Source organism: Trichoplusia ni, chromosome 7 (genome assembly GCF_003590095.1).
Source record: "Trichoplusia ni isolate ovarian cell line Hi5 chromosome 7, tn1, whole genome shotgun sequence".
Classification (NCBI taxonomy): domain Eukaryota; kingdom Metazoa; phylum Arthropoda; class Insecta; order Lepidoptera; family Noctuidae; genus Trichoplusia; species Trichoplusia ni.
Window position 1 is genome coordinate 5,240,430 of NC_039484.1, and position 19,507 is coordinate 5,259,936.

Sequence of the window (19,507 nt, forward strand, 5' to 3'; positions counted from 1 at the left end):
ACTTGAGCTTAGAATTATTATGTTTTTTTTTTATAAGTAATTATATTTGCTTTTATGGATTCTATTTGCGTTTTATCATATCAAAAACATTAATATGGACTAGACCATCTAAATATGTTTCCTTTAGTTGATTTTATTTAAATGTACCTTCCTATATTATTATTTATCATATTAAATTGCTCATTAAATAAATCATAGCATTATGGTAGGTAACACTAAATTGAAATTAAGTTTATGTATGTTCCAAAATCAATGGTGATTAAATAAAATAAAAAGTCTAGACCTGCTGTTTTTTTAAGAGATAAAGTGATTCAAAATAAATATAAAACATTATTTCTAATTACTATAATTGTATTTTATAATATTATATTTCAGAAATATTACAGTATTCTATGTAACTCGTAAAAATCTTTTAGCAAAAAAACTGTTATTCCATAAGTACAAATAATAATTAAAATCATTACCTGCTGGCCAAACACAAGCAGTTTGATTAAAAATAAATACTTTTCAAATTAAGAACTGCACCATTTGTAATCGGCCAGAGCCACAACATCATAAAGTTTTCATTGCAGTAAATGCCGACCAAGGAGTATTGATTACACATCAGTAGTTCATTGCTCTTGTCATGAAATAGAAAAATGCTTAGACCACAGTACATTACTCATTGGGGTCAGCTATATGTAACTGGCACACTTACTTAACTCATTCTTAGATTCATATCTTAAGTAAGATTATGTAACACTGGCTTGTGTGACACAACATTCTAATATAATTTTACTTTATATGTACATGTTTATTAAAAATATTTTTAAACCTTAGTTGGCATTTACTGCAATGAAAACTTTATGTTGTTGTGGCTATCGCCGGTTACACATGGTGCAGTTCTTAATTTAAACAGTATTTATTTTTAATTAAGTTGCTGGTGTTTGAATGGTATATGGCCAGTGCCCAGTAGGTATTGATTTCAATTTTAATGGAGGAATCGTTTTTTCTCCACAAAGGTTGTATATGTTGATATTAAAGTTAATTCTACATAAAATTTTGCAACATTGTAAGGATGAGTGAAAGTGAAATCTAGTATAGTATGGATCATAAACCATGTTACAATCTAGCTGTCTACCACAATAGAAGATAGATTGTATCTCAGTAATTTACGTAAGTGGATTAGGTCTAGACAGAGATTGTTTTAGTTTAGAACTTAGTTCACAGCAAAAAACGTAGAGAGGCCAAAAAGACCATGTTACGACCAACCGAGTTGAGATTCAAACGCAAATCGTTAGTTGTAGTATTTCTCTTTTATATTCGGTTGGTAATTTTGAATTGCAATAGGGTTTCATAACCAGAGAGCGAAAACGGAAACCTTTTGCCGAGGCTCCGCTGTCTGATCTAATGACATTTTTCCGTCCGTCTATCACTGGACTTTTTTATATAGCCTTTTCACCCATGCATTTCAAAATTGCTTTACCATGGGCGCGCTACGATTCGTCTTCAAAGATAAAATGTGCACGTGAAATCATGACCTGCAACATTATTGCTGGTTAACTTTAGCATTATATTTGAACATAATGTTTTCTGTTTCAAAAACCCTAAAACGTTCTTAAAATCCCTTACTAAAGTTTAATCAAAATCTGACTATTATTTTATGCACACATAGAAACAAACATAACCAAAACATTATTTTCAGGTCCATCAACATGAGAACGCCAACGCTGGAACACAGACGGTTAAAAAGCAAGTGAATTTCGCGCAAACACAGCCACAGCCGCTGCGCGAACACCATGCCTACACAGAGAACCAAGAAGAGAAAGAGCTTCAGGAACTATACAGAGAGCAAGAAGAGAGGATACCGCCGGATCTAGAGAGATATATCAGGGTGAGTTTCCAATGTAGGAAGTTCCTCATAGATTCCAGAGGTACAGGCTATGTACCTGCCTGGGCCCCAATTCTACTATTTACGATGACCGATGAATGAATGGAGTATATGTAAATAAAATAATAATTTAAAAAACAAAAAACCCGCCTGCACGGATAACTACAATTAAAAATCAACTGAAAAGACTGAAACAAGATAAAAATTCAAAACAGAATTGAAGTCGGAGGCATGCGCAAAGAGATAATAATTTATCATATAGAAGCACTTAATTTCATGCCTCCGACTGCAATTCTGTTTTGAATTTTTATCTTGTTACACTCGGGCTATTAAGACAAATCTAACGATACCTCAAATGTGAAAATCCATTCAACGGTTCTAGAGATACAAGGTAATAAAGAATATTACATACATACAAGATACGCGCTAAACACATAACCCTCCTGGCAGTCGGGTAAAAAAGGCATACACAAATTGCAAATTCAGTACAGGGTGGAACATTCACGGGTCAATACCATTTATTTCCAATTAATGTGTTTGCAAAAAGAAGAGAATAAAGAATAGGAATAGTTTCAAATTGCCATTCATTCATCGGCAGATTAGAGAATAAATTCCCCGGGGTTAAGACAAATAGAAATCGGAGTTTCATTAACTGTGTTAAAAATTAACTTTTGGGCATGAAACCCTAGAAAAGTATAGTTTCTCGTTCCGTATTTTTTTTTTATTCTTAGCTTCCAAATAGTTCGCGAGTTTGCGAACCTCCTAAAACTACCGTTTTTTCTGGCTGCATGATTTTAAACATTCCAACGATATTTTTCAGTATTTATGACATAACAAGCGCGAAGTATGTAATATCGTCTGCAGATATGCAATGCATTTTATAATGAGGAATTAGTAAATTTTAATCAGCTGTTGGCGTTCTATCGGTACTAATTAGAGAAAGTGTTGATTGGTATACGTAAATACGTTATATCAGAAACTTTCGACACCCTTTACTACCATCCGACTACTCTTCTGTGGACAATAACTAATAGCATTGATTCACTGTGTCGTATAATTTTTTATTCGATAATTGATATTTTTTTTGTAATCACTGTCCATCGAATTATCTTGATTCAGGCTGTATAACATGATCTATATTCAGTCAAACAACAAAATAATGTCAATAAAAATATCTTTTGTTATAAAAACATTCGTGAGCCGGTGGTTTTCTCTTGTGGAGGGTAGACGGTAGAAAAGACGGCACAGTCTTTCCGTCTGTCACCAGCCTGCATCTCAGACCGTGATAATGGATAAAAAAATACATAGTTGCCAATAACCATAACAACAGAGGCTAGAACTGATAAAAAGTATATTTTTGTCGGTTTTATAGATCCCTCCACTTTGCCGGTTTTTTATTAATCGTTTGATCTTCTACTACTGTTACCAGATAATGTATTCTTTAGAAACCACTCGCGATCGTTACCATCGGTCTAGACCGGGTGATATCGTATACATTGTTTTAATCAGACAGATATTAATCGGCCATTGTTCGTTTGCGTTCATTATAAATTAATTGGTGCTGTCATGGCTCGGGTTGCGTAGCTCCTATAAATAGGATGAATATACGGTTATTGTAGTAATGTGATTTGATCATTACTTGAATATACGTATTTATTTTTCTGGTCTCGTTTCTCCAAGTTTTTTTCCGGTATCCGGGCTTAACAGCTATGGTCTATCCTAAATTGCCACGCAAAAATTTTGCCATATGGCGGTTAAAAATGTAATTCTGGAAAGAAAATAATTTGACAATGGATCCTTTTTCATTTTTCGCGCGCACTTTTGCTCTCCGTTTGCGGTTCCGTTCTTACTCATTGGGTGCGGAACCATAAAAGGTCAATTTGAGTACTGCTGTTTTTACTTGTACCATCTTAATTCTACCATATTAATCATACTGTGAAATTAGGTGCAGTCATATTGAGACGCTTGTGAAGAATATTTTACATGTAATTACGTTGAGCTAGATTTTCTTGACCTTATAATCGATTGCCGAAGGCCCATCCTTGGTCATTAAATATAGTAGGTACCTACTTTTAAAAGATTTTCCTCGTATATCGAACTACATAATAAACATGTATATTGTTATCAAAGCTACCTTATACACGGTGATTTTTTAGTCGTCTTACAAAAGGAGTTCATGTATCCGACGTAAAATACCCCTAGGCGCTATTATTATTTTTTTATCATCAACTAAGATAATAAGTACGAAGAGAAATCTGAAAATAATCTTAAAAATGATCAAAACGCCGCCGTCCGCTCCCGTCACCATTGTTACAAGGCTCGGACCGCTCTCGCAACAGAGCTGTATTTCTAAAAAACTACGAATTGCATCATAATATTGAATAAAAATTGCATTTTAAATTTATTCAAATCTCATAAATACCTATGTTTTTATCATGAACGTGTTCTAGTCATTGGATACACGAACTGGGCTGCTTTTGTAAGACGACTAAAAAATCACGGTGTATACTGTAAAACCTTTTCTTATTTAACATAAAACCTCTATAGTATGTACTACCTACTAGCAAGGTCAATTATTCAGTTTAGATAATATATGCGTGGCCCGTATTATTTTGTGAATTGAACCAAATCGGCCTCCTTTCAGACAACACCTACTCCGCCCTTATAATGTAACCCAAAAAGTTTTTATTAGTCTAGGAAAGATATTTAGTGGATATTACCGTAATTTAACAGTAGGTAGCGGTAGAAAATACTGGTAGTATTTTCTGCAATAACTCTTTTGGTCAACGTTAGTCTTTCTTTCATCCTTCTTTTGTTAAAATATATCAGTTAAAATAAATATAGTCAGTCCTAAGGTATATTAGGAGCTTATTTCTGAATATGGACAAATCCTTGTAGGCACCAAATAAATATTTAGTCAGATGTTTTTGTTAATTTTCTTTTACGACTTTATGCTATCTAAAGAAAACAATATCATTCTTGAGAGAAACTGGGATTGAAGTGTCCTTATCTTCGCTTATGCACTATCAGCCCAAAAACATTTGACAAAAAATTCTTAGTCGTTTAAGCATAGATAGGCAACACACAACACACATGCGCAATTATAAGTCACCTACGTTCTTCAAGACAGGATACCATTTACCATAAATTCAAGTACCTAAATAACTATATGACTACAATTTTACAGTTTAAACTGGCTACTAAATCTGAGTCGTGTTTAGTGCCTATTCATATTAATCAGTTCAAGTGGGATACATCCATCTACTTTATCTGCTTAGTTGATATGGCATTGACAATGGCACTGTCATTCATTATAAACACTGCATTTTAGTACCCACGATGTTTTGCAGCAGCGGTTATGGGTAGTTAGAGCAATGAGAGCAAGTTATCGTGGACATTGGTGCAGGATAATGAACCTTGGTCCTTCGAAATAGGTTTTAAATTAAGAATATTAAGATGTGATTAAGACTGATGAGTCTTCATGTAACAGTATGTTATGAGAGTGGAAGCTGTTTTTATACAAAACGTCGTGTTTAAAAAAAAACAGTGTGTAAAAAATAATTTAATTCACAAGTTATAAGCTAAACTTGTACAAAAAACCTAAAAAAATATGAAGGTAAAAATTAGTGAAGTAAATTAAATCCATATAATGACTGCATTTCCCAGAATTGAAGCAGTTTAATCGAAGCTAGGTTAAAACCTTTTCTGATAAATACCTCATTTTTAAACCAAACTATTTTTGGGGTTCCCTTGTGAAGTATTTAAACTTCTTGGTACACACTACACAGTATCGGATACTCAATAAATTAAGTCGAAAGTATTTACATAATTGTCCGTTTAGGCATTACGTATTTATTGTATTCTATTTAAACATTACAGTACTCACGAAAATGACGGGTCGTTACTGAATAAGTAATGTTTAGTCAGAATGTTCAGTAATTTTCGTAATTGTTGAAAGTACTGCTGAATTACGGTAAAATTTACTTTTTAGCCGAGCTATATTTGTATCTTTGCCTATTTATTCAGTGATAGTATTAAAAAGCCTTTGGATTTCTTGATTCGGTTTTGGTTTGGTATCAGGCTGAATAAAAACCTATTGTAGTGGGTCAAAGTGAAAATTAAGATCAGAGCTTTCGTGTCTTAGAAAATTGTCTATAGAGTCGGTTATGGATAAAAGCTCGCTTTCATGTTAATTCACAAACAAAACTCTTAGTTTTGTGTTACAAAGCCAAAAATATTACTATCCTTTTGACGCTTCGTAAAAATTATTTATATATTATTTATATTATTTATTAATATTTAACATATCAAGGGCGACATTGCGAATCAGAACAATGAGTTTAGAGCTCCATTGTACCAGGCTACCAGACGCGCGTAGGAGTAACACAATTACACGACCAGTCGAGCACATATCGAACGAACGCAGCGACAGTCGCTTGTTTTTGTTTAAACCCACTTAGTCATCTCACGGATCATGAACACGTCCTTTGAATACGTACTGTTTGTTGTTTCTGCAATCCTAGTGCTTCATACATGAACCATGATGTAAGTACGATTTATACGCAATGTTACGTATGTACAAATACAAACCTGTTGAATTTCGGGTCAAATTCTTTGCTGGTCTAGTGAATTTCTGGTTCAGTAAACATACAGTGAATTCTTTAAGCGATCGAACAAAGGGTTATTACAGATTATTTGCCGGTAATTTGCCGCTTAATGGCAGTGTTCTGTAATACCAGTAATTTCCTGAAAGCTTTTATTCGCATGCTTTTCGCTTGTCAGCGTGACTTAACTGGGTTATGTCTGGCGTATTTTTGTTGCTCGTTTGTTATTTATTTTGTTTGGCGTATTTGGATACTTTTGGTTCCGAGGTCGTGATAAAAAGCAATAAGTATAATACTAGGTGCTTTGATTTAATATTATTGATGTCCATGTCCTTAACTGCCATAGTATCCTACATTGATTGAAGGTATAATCACAGTCCTTTCAATACCTCTTTTTATTTTACTTGCCCTAAATATGTTATGCGTATACAAGAAATAATATAAAGAGTACTTTAAAGTATTCGATCGATTTTTTTATTAAATTATAGTCACATAAGCAAACACAATGGATTGAATTGAGAAATAGGTCAGCAATTTAGCAAGCATCTCCCTATTTTGGGAGTTTCAGTGAACATAACATAGGTATTGTTGGACTAGTTGTTCAACCCAGTAGAAAGACTCATCGATTAGCTGCGCCCTGGGGGAATGTGAAAAGGCGTGTCGGACTCCTACCATTTAAAACCAACCCTGTTTTTCTGCCAAACCCCTTTTACAGGTAACCTAATAATAATTCCAGACCGTTAATGACCTAAGCCAGGCATTTGTCCTTTTTTCCCCGGGAAATCCTGATGGGACTTTCTCCGCCCAGGGAAAACATAGTTTTATGCCGGCTACGACCACCATTTTATTCGCCAGGGATAACGAGAACGCTTTGCTAACCGTGATCCCTGGAAATGTATTTATGTAGTTATTTGCCCCACATTAACAAGTTAATGACCACATCACTCAAATTCTCGCAACAACAAACATTGAATTTCCTGAATTATTATCTCACGTCGATCTTTCTGAACATAGCGTCACGCTCAAACATAGTTAGCTGTGATTTAAAGAGCATTAATCAAAACACGATGAAATTGTGGACATTTATCATTTTATTTTTAGCTTTTAATTAAAACTGGGATTTTATAATTTATGGTCATGGATCATGGTACATGTCGCGGAATAATAAATCAAATTCTTCGTTTAGGTATTTCGCTATTAATATGTAATTTAAGAGTATATTCTGTTCATCCAGGTCTATAGGTTACCAGAATGGTTTTCCATAGTCCGATATCACCAGTATCCTATTGAGATTACCGTAGAACTACAACGAGATAGGTTCCACTGGGCACAATTTTATTTTGGTGTAATGGCCCATTTTTATGAGGTACCTAAGCCCACTACAGATTTATGATACTCATGTAAACCAGGATCAACAATGATAACAAACGAAAACCACCTAGAACTAGAGCTACGTGTGTCCTATTGAACCTTTTTTCTGTCTCTATAAACGTATTTTTATTATATTCGTATTCGTTCGTTTCGTTATCAAAATGTTGTATGAAACGGACACCCTACTTAAAACGTCCCGCTTATTCAACCGTTGTCGGTCCACATTTCCTTTCATTGCGAATGCCACTTACTGCACATTATCTAATACAAATGCAAGCGGATCCTATTACCTCACTCACTTTTCTATCACTTGTGATAGTAGGAAGACGATCCCATAATGACTAACTGTCGGAAATTCATTAGTTCTGCAAATGTATCGCCAGATTACGTTGATGCTAAGCCATTTTGTCATGGTTTGTGGGTAGGGGAAGGCAGAGCAATCCCTCTATTCAATGTGCGACGTGGGAAATGATTTACAGCGCGTTTTCGTATGAATCCTAAAGTTAAAATAAAGTGCGATTTGATGGATTAGTTATTAAAAGTCAGACATACCACTCCGCCGTCCCGAAAGGAAGGCAAAACTACGATTCGAACATTTTAAGGCTCAAAATGACTGTTTTAATTGAAAAATAATCGCGCTGTTTCCTTTTTACAAGTGTTTAGTAAGGACCTAGTACTTAAAACAAACTATTACAGTACAATCCTGGCTAATGAACGTTGTTGTTGTGGCCATAAACAATGGTCTAGATGTTTTCATATCTCTAGCCCGTTTCCTGCTCTGGAAAACACGAAACGGCCATTCCTAATCACTAAAAAAACGATTTTGACTGTTGGCAATACTTTGGATTTGTTGCTTTATATACCTGTATACTTCGTTTGATCGCAAACTACGAAATTTCCGTAATGAATATTATGACAACAATTTTTACTGCACTTTGAGTTAATCTAATCTTATCATTATGTACCAACTTATATTAAAAAATCAATATAAACTGTATATGCTTTTCGTAGTTTGGGGCAATAAGCATTACGTAGAAGGTTATATTAAAATGCTTCAGATGACTGACCCAGTTAAGTTTCAAAAATAAAATGGCAACTTTTCTTGGCATCTGGGGTTAGGAATTTTCGGCGCGGTCAAGGTTACTGGCTATTACCTAAATTAATTGTATTTATTACGGGCTGAAAATGGTCTTTTCTCGATGCGAATAGTTGAAAAAACAATTTGAATTTCGCTTGTAAGAAATAAATCGCAGTTTGCTTGATGAAGTTAGTTTTGTGACTGCAATTTTGTATGATTGTTCGTATTTGTATTTGTTGTGTGTCATGTTTTTATGGGACTTGGAAAAATGCCAAACAAATGTTAAAGGTTTCCCCTAAAGTCTTTTCTTACCCTTGACTTATACTGTCTGGCTATGTCGCATTCTAAATCAAAACTTGTAGGCAGTAGGATATCCAATTCAAAAGAAAGTAGACTACTTAAATGTTGGCTAGACAAAGAAGCTAGACTAGCATTGATTGAATGGCGAAGACAAAGTAAAACAAGGGACGATCGATGGAAAACGAGGCGATTAGCTGGTATACGGTATTATAAGCTTTAAGAAGAGCTGTTACTTCTATAGAAGTAAGACTGAGCAACTACAATGTGTGTTGCAGTCTCGCTCCTACAAAAGTTCCGTTTTCAGATTAAGAAGGAGCTCATAGTAAAGGACGCAAGTAAAGGCGGCATAGTTCAGGCATGCTTTAGTTTCCATTTTTGGTCCATACACAAAAAGAACGCCCAATAGTGGGGCTATAAGGATCGACTTGTGACTAACATGGGTTCACGTATAAAACTTTAAAATTGTTACTCCACGGCAATGTAGGAATCTATTGAGGATATCGTTCTCGCAGGTACCAGGCAATCATAAGTCAGAGAAGCCATCACGCCAAAAAACGTGCCAAAAACTTGTCCCGATGAACATTAATAATGTTTGTAATTTAGCTAATGTTTCACTAATGTCAGCCCCGCCTCGGTCGCGCCCTATTGCGTGAGCAAAAACCACGCCTCTTATTGTCAAGCGATGCGCAAAATATTAGATCTTATTATTTTTATGGACCGGCAGAAAAAATGCCTTTGCCTTTGAGTACTTAACCTATTTTTGTCCCCTAAACCTAAATCTTATTGCCTGATGGAATTAACAGCAGTAATATCTTCTTCATTTTTTAACTATTCTAAAACCTTTTCTTCTTTTAGAAATGAAAGCTTCTCTGCAGGACAATCATCGAAAAAATTGTATCATGTCGGCCCAGATAATTTATCTAATTGAAACATTTGCGTTTAGAATCGTCTAATTAAAATAACCTGAAAATACAAATACGGTATATCCATAAAATTCCGAAAAATACTTACTTTGAATAATGGCGATTAGTGTTAAAAATGCCTAATAGATGCAAATAAACCACTTTACATACGCCACTGATTGTCATAAAAAGTTTTAAGGAAAAGAAAAGTTATGTGAAGGCAAAATCGTTTATGTATAGTGCACATGGTAACGCATCGTAAAACAACTGCATATGTATATTATGTATGTGACTTTAGCAATGGCTTTTGGTGGATTTACGAACGGAGAATTTTATTCATCTGAAAAAATAGGGTGATGGACTCTGGGCTTAACTATTATATTATACGGTATGAGGGAATAAGGTGAAAGAATTTATGAAGATCTAATTTTTAATGTCGAAAAGGTTTTATACCTATATCAAGCTTTTGATTTGAACTTCGACTTTTACAAGGGTGTCAAGAGTCATCAACCTAACTATTTATAGTCCTATATGAAGCAATGCACTGTCAAATCAACATTGGTTTTACCAAGAGCTATAGATATCAACAACATCAAACTCTTATCAGGAATTTCAGGCATTGTCCGAAATTAACAAAAGAAAGGTCACCAGATAACATTATATTACCGAACGCTGTCAAAACATAATGTAGTTCCGTTCCGCGTTCGATCACTAAAGGGTCTGTTAACGAATTGATGACGTCATACCCAAGGGCACTAGCCACATCCGTATATCGTTATTACAAGCCTACAAGGGCAGGGCACCTGCTCCGGGTGATACGAGTTTTCAGGTTTTAATTTTGGTAAAAAAAAATCTTAGGCTGGTAGTAGATCTGCCCTGGAAATTCATACGATAAGTTCCTGCAGTTCTCTTTAACAATAGTGTGTTGAATGGTACCCGGATAATGTTCTACGGGACCAAACTGGGATGTGTAGTTATGGACCAATCCGTGTCGCTGTTCAGACAAAATTCCAAAGCTTCATGTAGATATCCAATACAGTAGCCTCGAATGGTTGGTAGGCTTAACAGATATGTATGCGGATAGTCTGAGCGCTGACTACAACTGTTTTATTTGGAGGTCAAGGAATTTCTCAACCTCAACAACAATGATACGCCGCTAAAGTCTGTAGCTCAATTGAGCTGTTTGTGTAGTGAATAATAATATGTTAATGATAATAACACCAGCCTTTATACTTCCCACTGCTGGGCACAGGCCACTTCCCGTATATGCAAAGTGTGAGCATTGGTAACCACGCTAGTTCACTGCGGGTTGCCAATTTCAGATTCGTATTTTGCATACTTCGAACCGTTAGACAACCACATTTCGTATAGTGGAACGGTACCTAGAAAACTCTTATTCAGGACTTTGAAATATACAAGTGCCCGATAGCAGAATACGTTACATTCTAACGACGCGTGCCTATGCATGAACCGAGTATGTGTGGCGTTAGTGTCTTGAAGAATTTCGAATGGCGAGTATTTCGTTGCTTAGAGAGCGAGGGGCCTTACTTTTGGCATAAAGCCAAATATGCAAAACAGATTTCAAGACATACCTTTACCTTTGAAACTTACTACTTTCGTGGATATTACTAAAATTTGAATTGTTGGAGTAATATTATAATTAAGAGGTTCCAATCATGTAATACACGAAAATATACCCTAAATAATCGTTCTTAAGACTGAAATTTCCAAGCTAGCGTACTAAGCAATAAAATAATGACAAAACACTAATGGTGTTTGAAGCAGTTGGGTTTCGCTATCTATGTCTCCATTAATTTTGTTTAAAACGCAAAGCCTTTACCGATGCCAATTTCGAAGTTGGAGCAGTGACGTACCAGGTGGAAAATCTAGCTTGCATATTTAAGTTTGAATTTAAATTGTAATTCGTGAGAAATAAGATTGCTTTTACTAAAAAGAAAATCTAGATAAATGATTGGAGCTATAAATAATAGAACTTCGCATTAGTTCATTCTCCCAATTTGGGAGTTGCCGATGTTGGCCAACATTGGACCTATTGGCCAATATATAATATAAGCCAATATTGGACCCACATCGCCTTCTTGACAGGACGTAACCAAGACATGTCACATGGACATTATGGCATGCCTTGACCTTAACTTAGTTATGTCTGATAACATTAATGTAGACAACAATATTTGGTCTACGTCATACCTACACTGACTCATTGATTACTTACTGACACCATGTAGCACTATGTAATTGTGTACACACAAGTCTGTTGTAGAAGGTTTTTAAACACAGGATTTAAAACACGGTGCATTATATTATAGGTAATGTTAAAAGGGATCCCGTAGATCTACTAAGGATTCTGGTATCAAATTTGTGCCCATCTAGATTCCAAATCTCGATCATAAACATAAATCTTTCAGCATTAAATTAAGGAATTTCACACTTCTGACCTTAAAGTAATACTAGGGAAAAAATACCTATATATTTACTTAATAGCAAAACAAAAAATTACAGTCATATTCATTTTATAACTCGACTATTTTATAACAAAAAAGGCCAGTTATACAATAATACGATGACACTACAATTAGACACATTAATATTCACGTCATTTCAAAGTCTAGGTCTATAAGACAGACAATGACATCTTTTATAAAGATAGACAGCTGCTATAAAAGCGTTGTTAAGATATTTGTAAGACTAAACTGATGTCATATTTCTTATTTTAGCTTAGCAAAAACAGTTGAGGATCGTTTAATGCTAGATTTTTCGAGACAATATTTCTTTTTCTAACGGTGTCCAGTGATAAATACTCTGTTGGCGTTTTCGGTTATTGCAACAATTAATTACATTTATAAGTATTGATAGGAAAACCTTTAACGAGTTCTGGTATAGTGGTAGTCTATAAAACGTCCCTGTTTGCTATTCACAATTGAGAACGGTATTCGGGTAGTTTAGCCAATAAGAGTCCGTCCCATCCTTTAGCCTTCCACAAGTCGAAAAAAGACAAAGCTAATTTCCACCGGGTGCAAACATTTGTACTTGCATATAATTGCATAGATTTCTGTTAGCATTCATTTCATTAAATTCTTTACATAATTGAAAGAAATACGAAGAATTTCGACAACCTAGTTGTTCAAGTGAGAGGAAACTACATTTTCCGACTTCTCTGACCCCTGAAAATTTGTATAAGGTTGTTCACCTCTTATCAAAGCAGTATTATTTACAATTTAGACCTACTTCATTGTCACGCACCAGGCTATATACTTCTTCCTATATAGTTTAGTTATTGTTTCCGTAATTTTAACCTTTTTTAAGTTTACCTTAACCTTCTTTTAACTTCATAAATCTGTCTGTTTAAAGTTTTACGCTATGTTAAAGCGTGTAATTTAGTAGAATGTGGCTGATATATTGATTTATGGCTCAAACTCTTAATATTTTTAATCCTCTATGTCCTTGCACCTGTACCATGGATGATCTCATAAACGCTGTAGACAATGCTATTCTTGCAGGAAATTTTTAGACGAACATATTTTGTTTTGTTGACTCAATTCGATAATTTATTTTGAACAGTGACTTAAGTAGGTACTTAGGTCTTACAAACGGGAGAATTATATTTCAGAATTTACCCTTGATTAAAAAAGACTGAAATATCTTTTGTTATATATTTATATCATCAAACGTTTAATCAGTTTACCTTTACAAACGAGACAGACAATAGTTTGGTCGTTTATTAACTTCTCCTTTAATCCTTGCTAAGGAGAATTGCACAAAAAACATTTAACATTTTATTCTACCCAAAACTATTACCCATCCCTTTACCGTACCGAACTTAATAAGTATAACAAACCCCTGTACACCGAAATGGGTCGTCGACGTTGGTCGCGTGTTTCAACTTAGTTTCGCGAACGGCTCCGATGGAATAAGTCCCTCCTATGAGGGCCGGCTAGCCAAGGACGGTACCAAGGTATTATATGTCTGAGAACTATTCAATTTCTGGTGATTTTGTATAGGAAACAGTTGTATTGGGTGTGCGGTTTCTGTGGTGTTATAGATGTTGAGATCTGCTTTTGTTTCGACGAAGGCAGGACGATCGGTAAGTCTGAAATAAATAGAAAATAAATATGTAAAAACATATGGTATAAGGAAAATTATTTTAACCTGTTTATAAAAACTAAGAAACGCAAGAATACCGAAACTGAAACATAAGTTAAAGTTCAATTTTCGTTTATGATGCCGACTAAAATGTTTATAGACGAAAATTAATTTTCTTCGTTAAATCGTGTGTAATTTTATTTCAAAGATTTTTGCCTCAAACTAGTGAATAAACTTTACCTCAATATTTTTCGCACCATATTCCTCTACCGATAATACTTAAAACATGCATCGAACGAAAGTGTTTTCTGTATGTATCAGTTTGTTCACGATGCGTGCGTTTTAACATGTAAACATATGTTATTATCAGCACTGAGTGGTCATCAAGGCAACGCGAGCACTATTATATTAGAATCCTATACTGACTCACTTTCACATGCATGGATACTTCCATAAGTGCAAGTCTATTGTGAGTTAGGACAGGTGGAGCTTGTTTGAGATATATATATTGCTTTAATACATATTGACCTCTGTTGGGCACATAGATAATGGCTTAAAAGATACCGCATGTGGAATATTTTGTTCTTATTTGAATTCACTAAGTTTTGAGACAGGTACGGGAAACGCGGGGAACGACTTGTGTAATTATATTGGTTAGTTCAAAGTCACGGCTAGGAGCGCTCGATCTTGGTGTCGTGTTATATCAGTACAAATACATATTATATGTTTTGTGAGCGTAATTTGTCTTTTATTCGGAATAAATTTAGAAGTTTTCTATGATTTGCCACATGCCTCTCCATGAAAAGAAGGATGACAACATTGCACTGGCTCACTTGTGTGTCGATCAGCATTCCTAACGACGTATTCCCTGGGCGTTAGTCTACGCGGTCATATGGTAAAAAAATCGTAAGATTATAGAAGATATTTTCCAGCAAAACCCGAAACATACTAAGCTCTCGATTTTACCTGCGTAGCATGTGCTAAGATTCGATGACCTGTCTTAAAGTTCTTCTAAGAACGGACAAAGCTAAAACTATTAGCAACTCTCAGCCATCCAGAAAACTACGAACCTTCCAGAAGACTTCATCTAAGAAAAACAATTGCAATCGATTGCGCTGCAAAACTGTTCCAATCTCGCGACTCGCAGCCATCAGTCGCGTGTTTGTTTTTACCCTAACATATGCACATAATGTGTGCGTCAATTAATTGAGCGATTAGTTTCGCTACGGTCCTGATTAATAGTACATAAACACGCCTCAATTACTCTAGCTTGGTGTTTACACGCCGTTGACAATTGCCAAGTTTCGTTTTTGTTGACGATTCTGGACTAATTGCACTGTTTGACTTAATGATTGGTTTGTTTGTAGCCGGGTGTATTTGAGATTGAATTTGTGTGTTTAGTTCTTTGCCATAGATTTTTGTTGGTGATTAAGATTGGTAGTATCATAGATCATGGCGGTTTTGAGTTAAAGACAGGTCTATTTGAGAAGCATACGTAGCATGCTTTGCCTTAATTTTGTTTCCACTTAATTTCCTAGGACATGTGCTCCAGATTTAATTCCTAACTTCTGAATACTTAAATAGTACGACATTAAAGTTTTGGAAGTGAGAGAGCGCACTCTGCGTTGTAAAGCGGGGTCTCGTTTCCACAATTACAATAAACACTATTTTAGAGGTGGTATCAGGCTTGCAGACGTTTTTAAGGAAGACCAACGTGAAAGGACCAATGTCCGTCGTTTGTCTTTTGTCTGATCCGTAATTAAATTAACCAATACACTAAAACCTATTTGATTAATCAACTCAATACAGTTTTCCTTTAATACTGTTATCCATAACCTTCATTGTAATCTCATTAAGAAGGTACGGTCAGAAACAAAATTTATAAGGTCAGATTACGGATTGTAATAAATGTTCAGAGATCTGAACAATATTGTTGTTAGCAATTTTCTGGTATTAAAATTATTTTTCGTACGCAAGTACTAATAATATAATTATTAATCGACTTTAAAAAGGAGAAAGTTCTCAATTTTGAAATTTATTTGCAAGAATTCGATTTTACTTGCAATCTTCATATACTTGTGCTTTTTTATTGTTGTTATCTGTACACAACGTTTTATCATAATCATTTCCCGTATAAAACAGCTATTCTGAGTATGGATCAGCGATTCATAAAAAACGATAATTCTTTAGTAATTTTTGATAGCGGCTTGTTATATTGGATGTGTTAAATTTAATTAAAAGATGAAATATTGATAATAATTATACTGTCAGTACACACGCGATGTAATAATAAATTATATGTTTACACCTAAGTTGGTTGAAATAACAATTTTTTCAATTAATTTATTACTTGCTGAATTTACTTTTCTAATAAATCCTCTTAAAATGGCTGAAAAATAAATAATTGTTTTTGTAAAGCGTATATCAAAGTTAAGTGCGAATGAGATATACTTAAATAAAATTGAAAGTGTATCTGTAATATGAAAACAACGCCTGTTCTTAAACACGATTTGATTCGTTCATCTAATCTACAAAACGGACAGACTAATTTCGATTAAATCTTACAAGTACAACAACCATAAGCTTCTTAAAGCTTGCAAAACATTTTTATGTTTGTATAATCACGTCCTACTAAACAAGAGCTCGAATCAACAGTCATAAAACAGTTAGGTTTAAATAATAAGGTTACGAGTAATGAGGTTGTAGGACCGCTATTTGTTTAACGTTTATTCATATTAATGAACCAAACGACCGCTTAAGGGCGAGTGTACACTGACTCGGAGCTAGGCGGAGCGGAGAGTAAGCTTTTTCTATCATAATTAAAAAGTTTTTAATTCAAGTAAGCAAGTAATAACAAGAAATAATAATAAAAAAAAACGAAGCTAAACTGAACTGTGAACTCTTTCATATTTTTTTATAAGCGATCATGGTTTTTGCAAATTAGTTTTCTTCAGCCAATTTGTCGCAAGTGCAAGTCTTAGAGTTTAGGTCATGTTCAGCTATCAAACGGTCAATCAAAGTGCGCGGGGGGCTTTTAGCATAGTCCGAAAACTTGTCCTTTCTATAGCAAACAACTACAGATCTTAAGCCAAAATAAGTCATGACCATAGAAATCTAAATAACAAGGTAATAGAAATGGCATACACCGCGGCGATCTATCGAAACGCATGTCGCCGGTGGGCGGGGCTTCAACACATTCACAGCTAATAACTACGCAATCACGCAAACATTAACATCGAGAAGACCAAGCAAACAACACTAGGCCGTACGTCTAATGCAATAAGGTTGACTTTGTCGTTGTATGGATTCACTAACTCACACAGTCATTGCATTTTTTTGCATTAGTTGTAGTGATTACGTAAACTACACTAGGGATTGACTACGGATCCGAAATATAATGAAAGACGAAATTATGAGTGATAATGTTTTTTGTTGTATTCTTCTATGGATTACATTATAATATGTACCTACTTACAAAAAAAAAATTCGCTAATTGTCGGTTGACAAAAAAAAAATATTATTAGGAAATACTTGGTACCTAGGTAGGTTTGGTTTATACGGTGACTTTTTAGTCGTCTTACAAAAGCAGCCCAGTTCATGTATCGAATAACTAGTAAACGTTCATAATAAAAAAATAGGTATTTATGAGATTTGGATAAATTTAAATTGCAATTTTTATTCAATGCTATGCTATAGCGCATGGCGTACTTTTTGAAACATTCAGTTGCGAGCGCGGTCCGAGCCGTAAAAATGGAGAGGGGCGCGGGCGGCGGCGGGCGGCAAGTTATCAAGCATGCAACTAATTTCATAGTGTATATTCGGCCTAAGTTGTAGGGTACCAATTTCGTTTACCCGTGGTAGTCATCCACTTGTCTTTTGTATTTATTTTCATCCTGCGGGATTCTGAAATAAAAATATATTCAATAATATGTTCACAAAAACGAACGACTATTAAAATTGTTACTTTTCGTATACAATGTTCATTTTGGATAATTTGTCCGCACTTAACCACATCACTATTTCCGACAGTTTTGTGCGGCCGTACCACTACAAATACGATCGCATTGATAAATATTATTTTTCGTTATACATTTCTCTTTTTACAACGGTGCATTTCTGTAAGTCTCTTACTGCAGAGGCAATGATTAGTAAAGAATGCAATTGTTGCAGGATGGTGCGATATAAATATGGTTTATAATGAAGGTTATGTTTTGAAATTTAATTTTGCAATAACATCAATATTACTTCAATAATTTACTTACCGATAAAATGTTATCTATTTATTTATGTTATTACACGATGCAGATGAATTTCCAGCCTGAGAAACGCCGCAAAACACCATTTTTAGTGGTACTTGCTGTGACGACGTTCCGCGAGCGACTGAGCGTAAGTTCGCGCGCTGGTGTCGTCCAAGACACCAGTGTGGCGACAAGGTCACGCGGCGTTGGCACTTCTATTACCTTGTTATTTAGATTTCTATGGTCATGACCAATGATGGCTTCTTTCGTGTAAATTAGATCATTCGATGTGTACGCGAATGCAACTTAGTCCGTTGAAAGTCGAAGCCATGTCGAAGTAAACATCGGCAAACCTTTTATTTTATTTTTGTTAATGTGGAGAAGACCACAAACACAGCCACAGGTCACAGGGTCTACATCGTTTTTCTTCGCTTTACTCTTCTACAATGGAAGCGCACCCTAAGTTGACTTTTGGCAAAGAAATGCTCCTTAAAACCTTATTTTTATTTAAATAAACTTGTCAAGTTGCCTGAATCATGAATTAACATTAAAGATTTAGGTTTTGGTAAATCGTTTTGCTTGTCAAAGGCAGTTGGATAAGGCCAGTGGTAGGAAAATAATAAAAGCTATGTAGCTTCTAGCCTGATTTGAAAACCAGCCACTACGATTTCTGGCATTGGTTTAATCTTGAAACTCTATTCACCCCGTTTTACGGTAGTAAGTTCAACGGGAACAAAATTCACGGTCCACATAACCTTTTATAATTTTCATCTACGCTTGAAATATTCCCGACTTGTTTTCACTTGTTGTTTCCAACTAGTTTGTCTCGTATCCGGTTATTCTAGGTGTAAGGTATTTCTACATTTAATGCCAAGTTTATATATGTATTGTAAAAGGCGTATTTACTTTACTGTATTTATATAAAAAAAAGGTTTTTTTCTGTTTATTTGTTTGTCTGTGGCGTCATAGCTTCCAAACGTATTAAGCGGTTTTAATTTGGGTTGCTCTTCGTTGAAGATGGTATGACCGAGTGTTTTTAA

General features: G+C 34.9%; 1 protein-coding gene across 1 annotated transcript in view; it reads left to right on the plus strand.

Moving 5' to 3' along the window:
- Positions 1 to 19,507, plus strand: part of LOC113495835 (trichohyalin-like) — a 28,813-nt gene that overhangs the window by 691 nt on the left and 8,615 nt on the right. Inside the window, exon 2 of the mRNA XM_026874824.1 lies at positions 1,685 to 1,873. Coding sequence (XP_026730625.1) covers positions 1,685 to 1,873 — 189 coding nt within the window. The remainder of the gene's footprint in view (positions 1 to 1,684; positions 1,874 to 19,507) is intronic.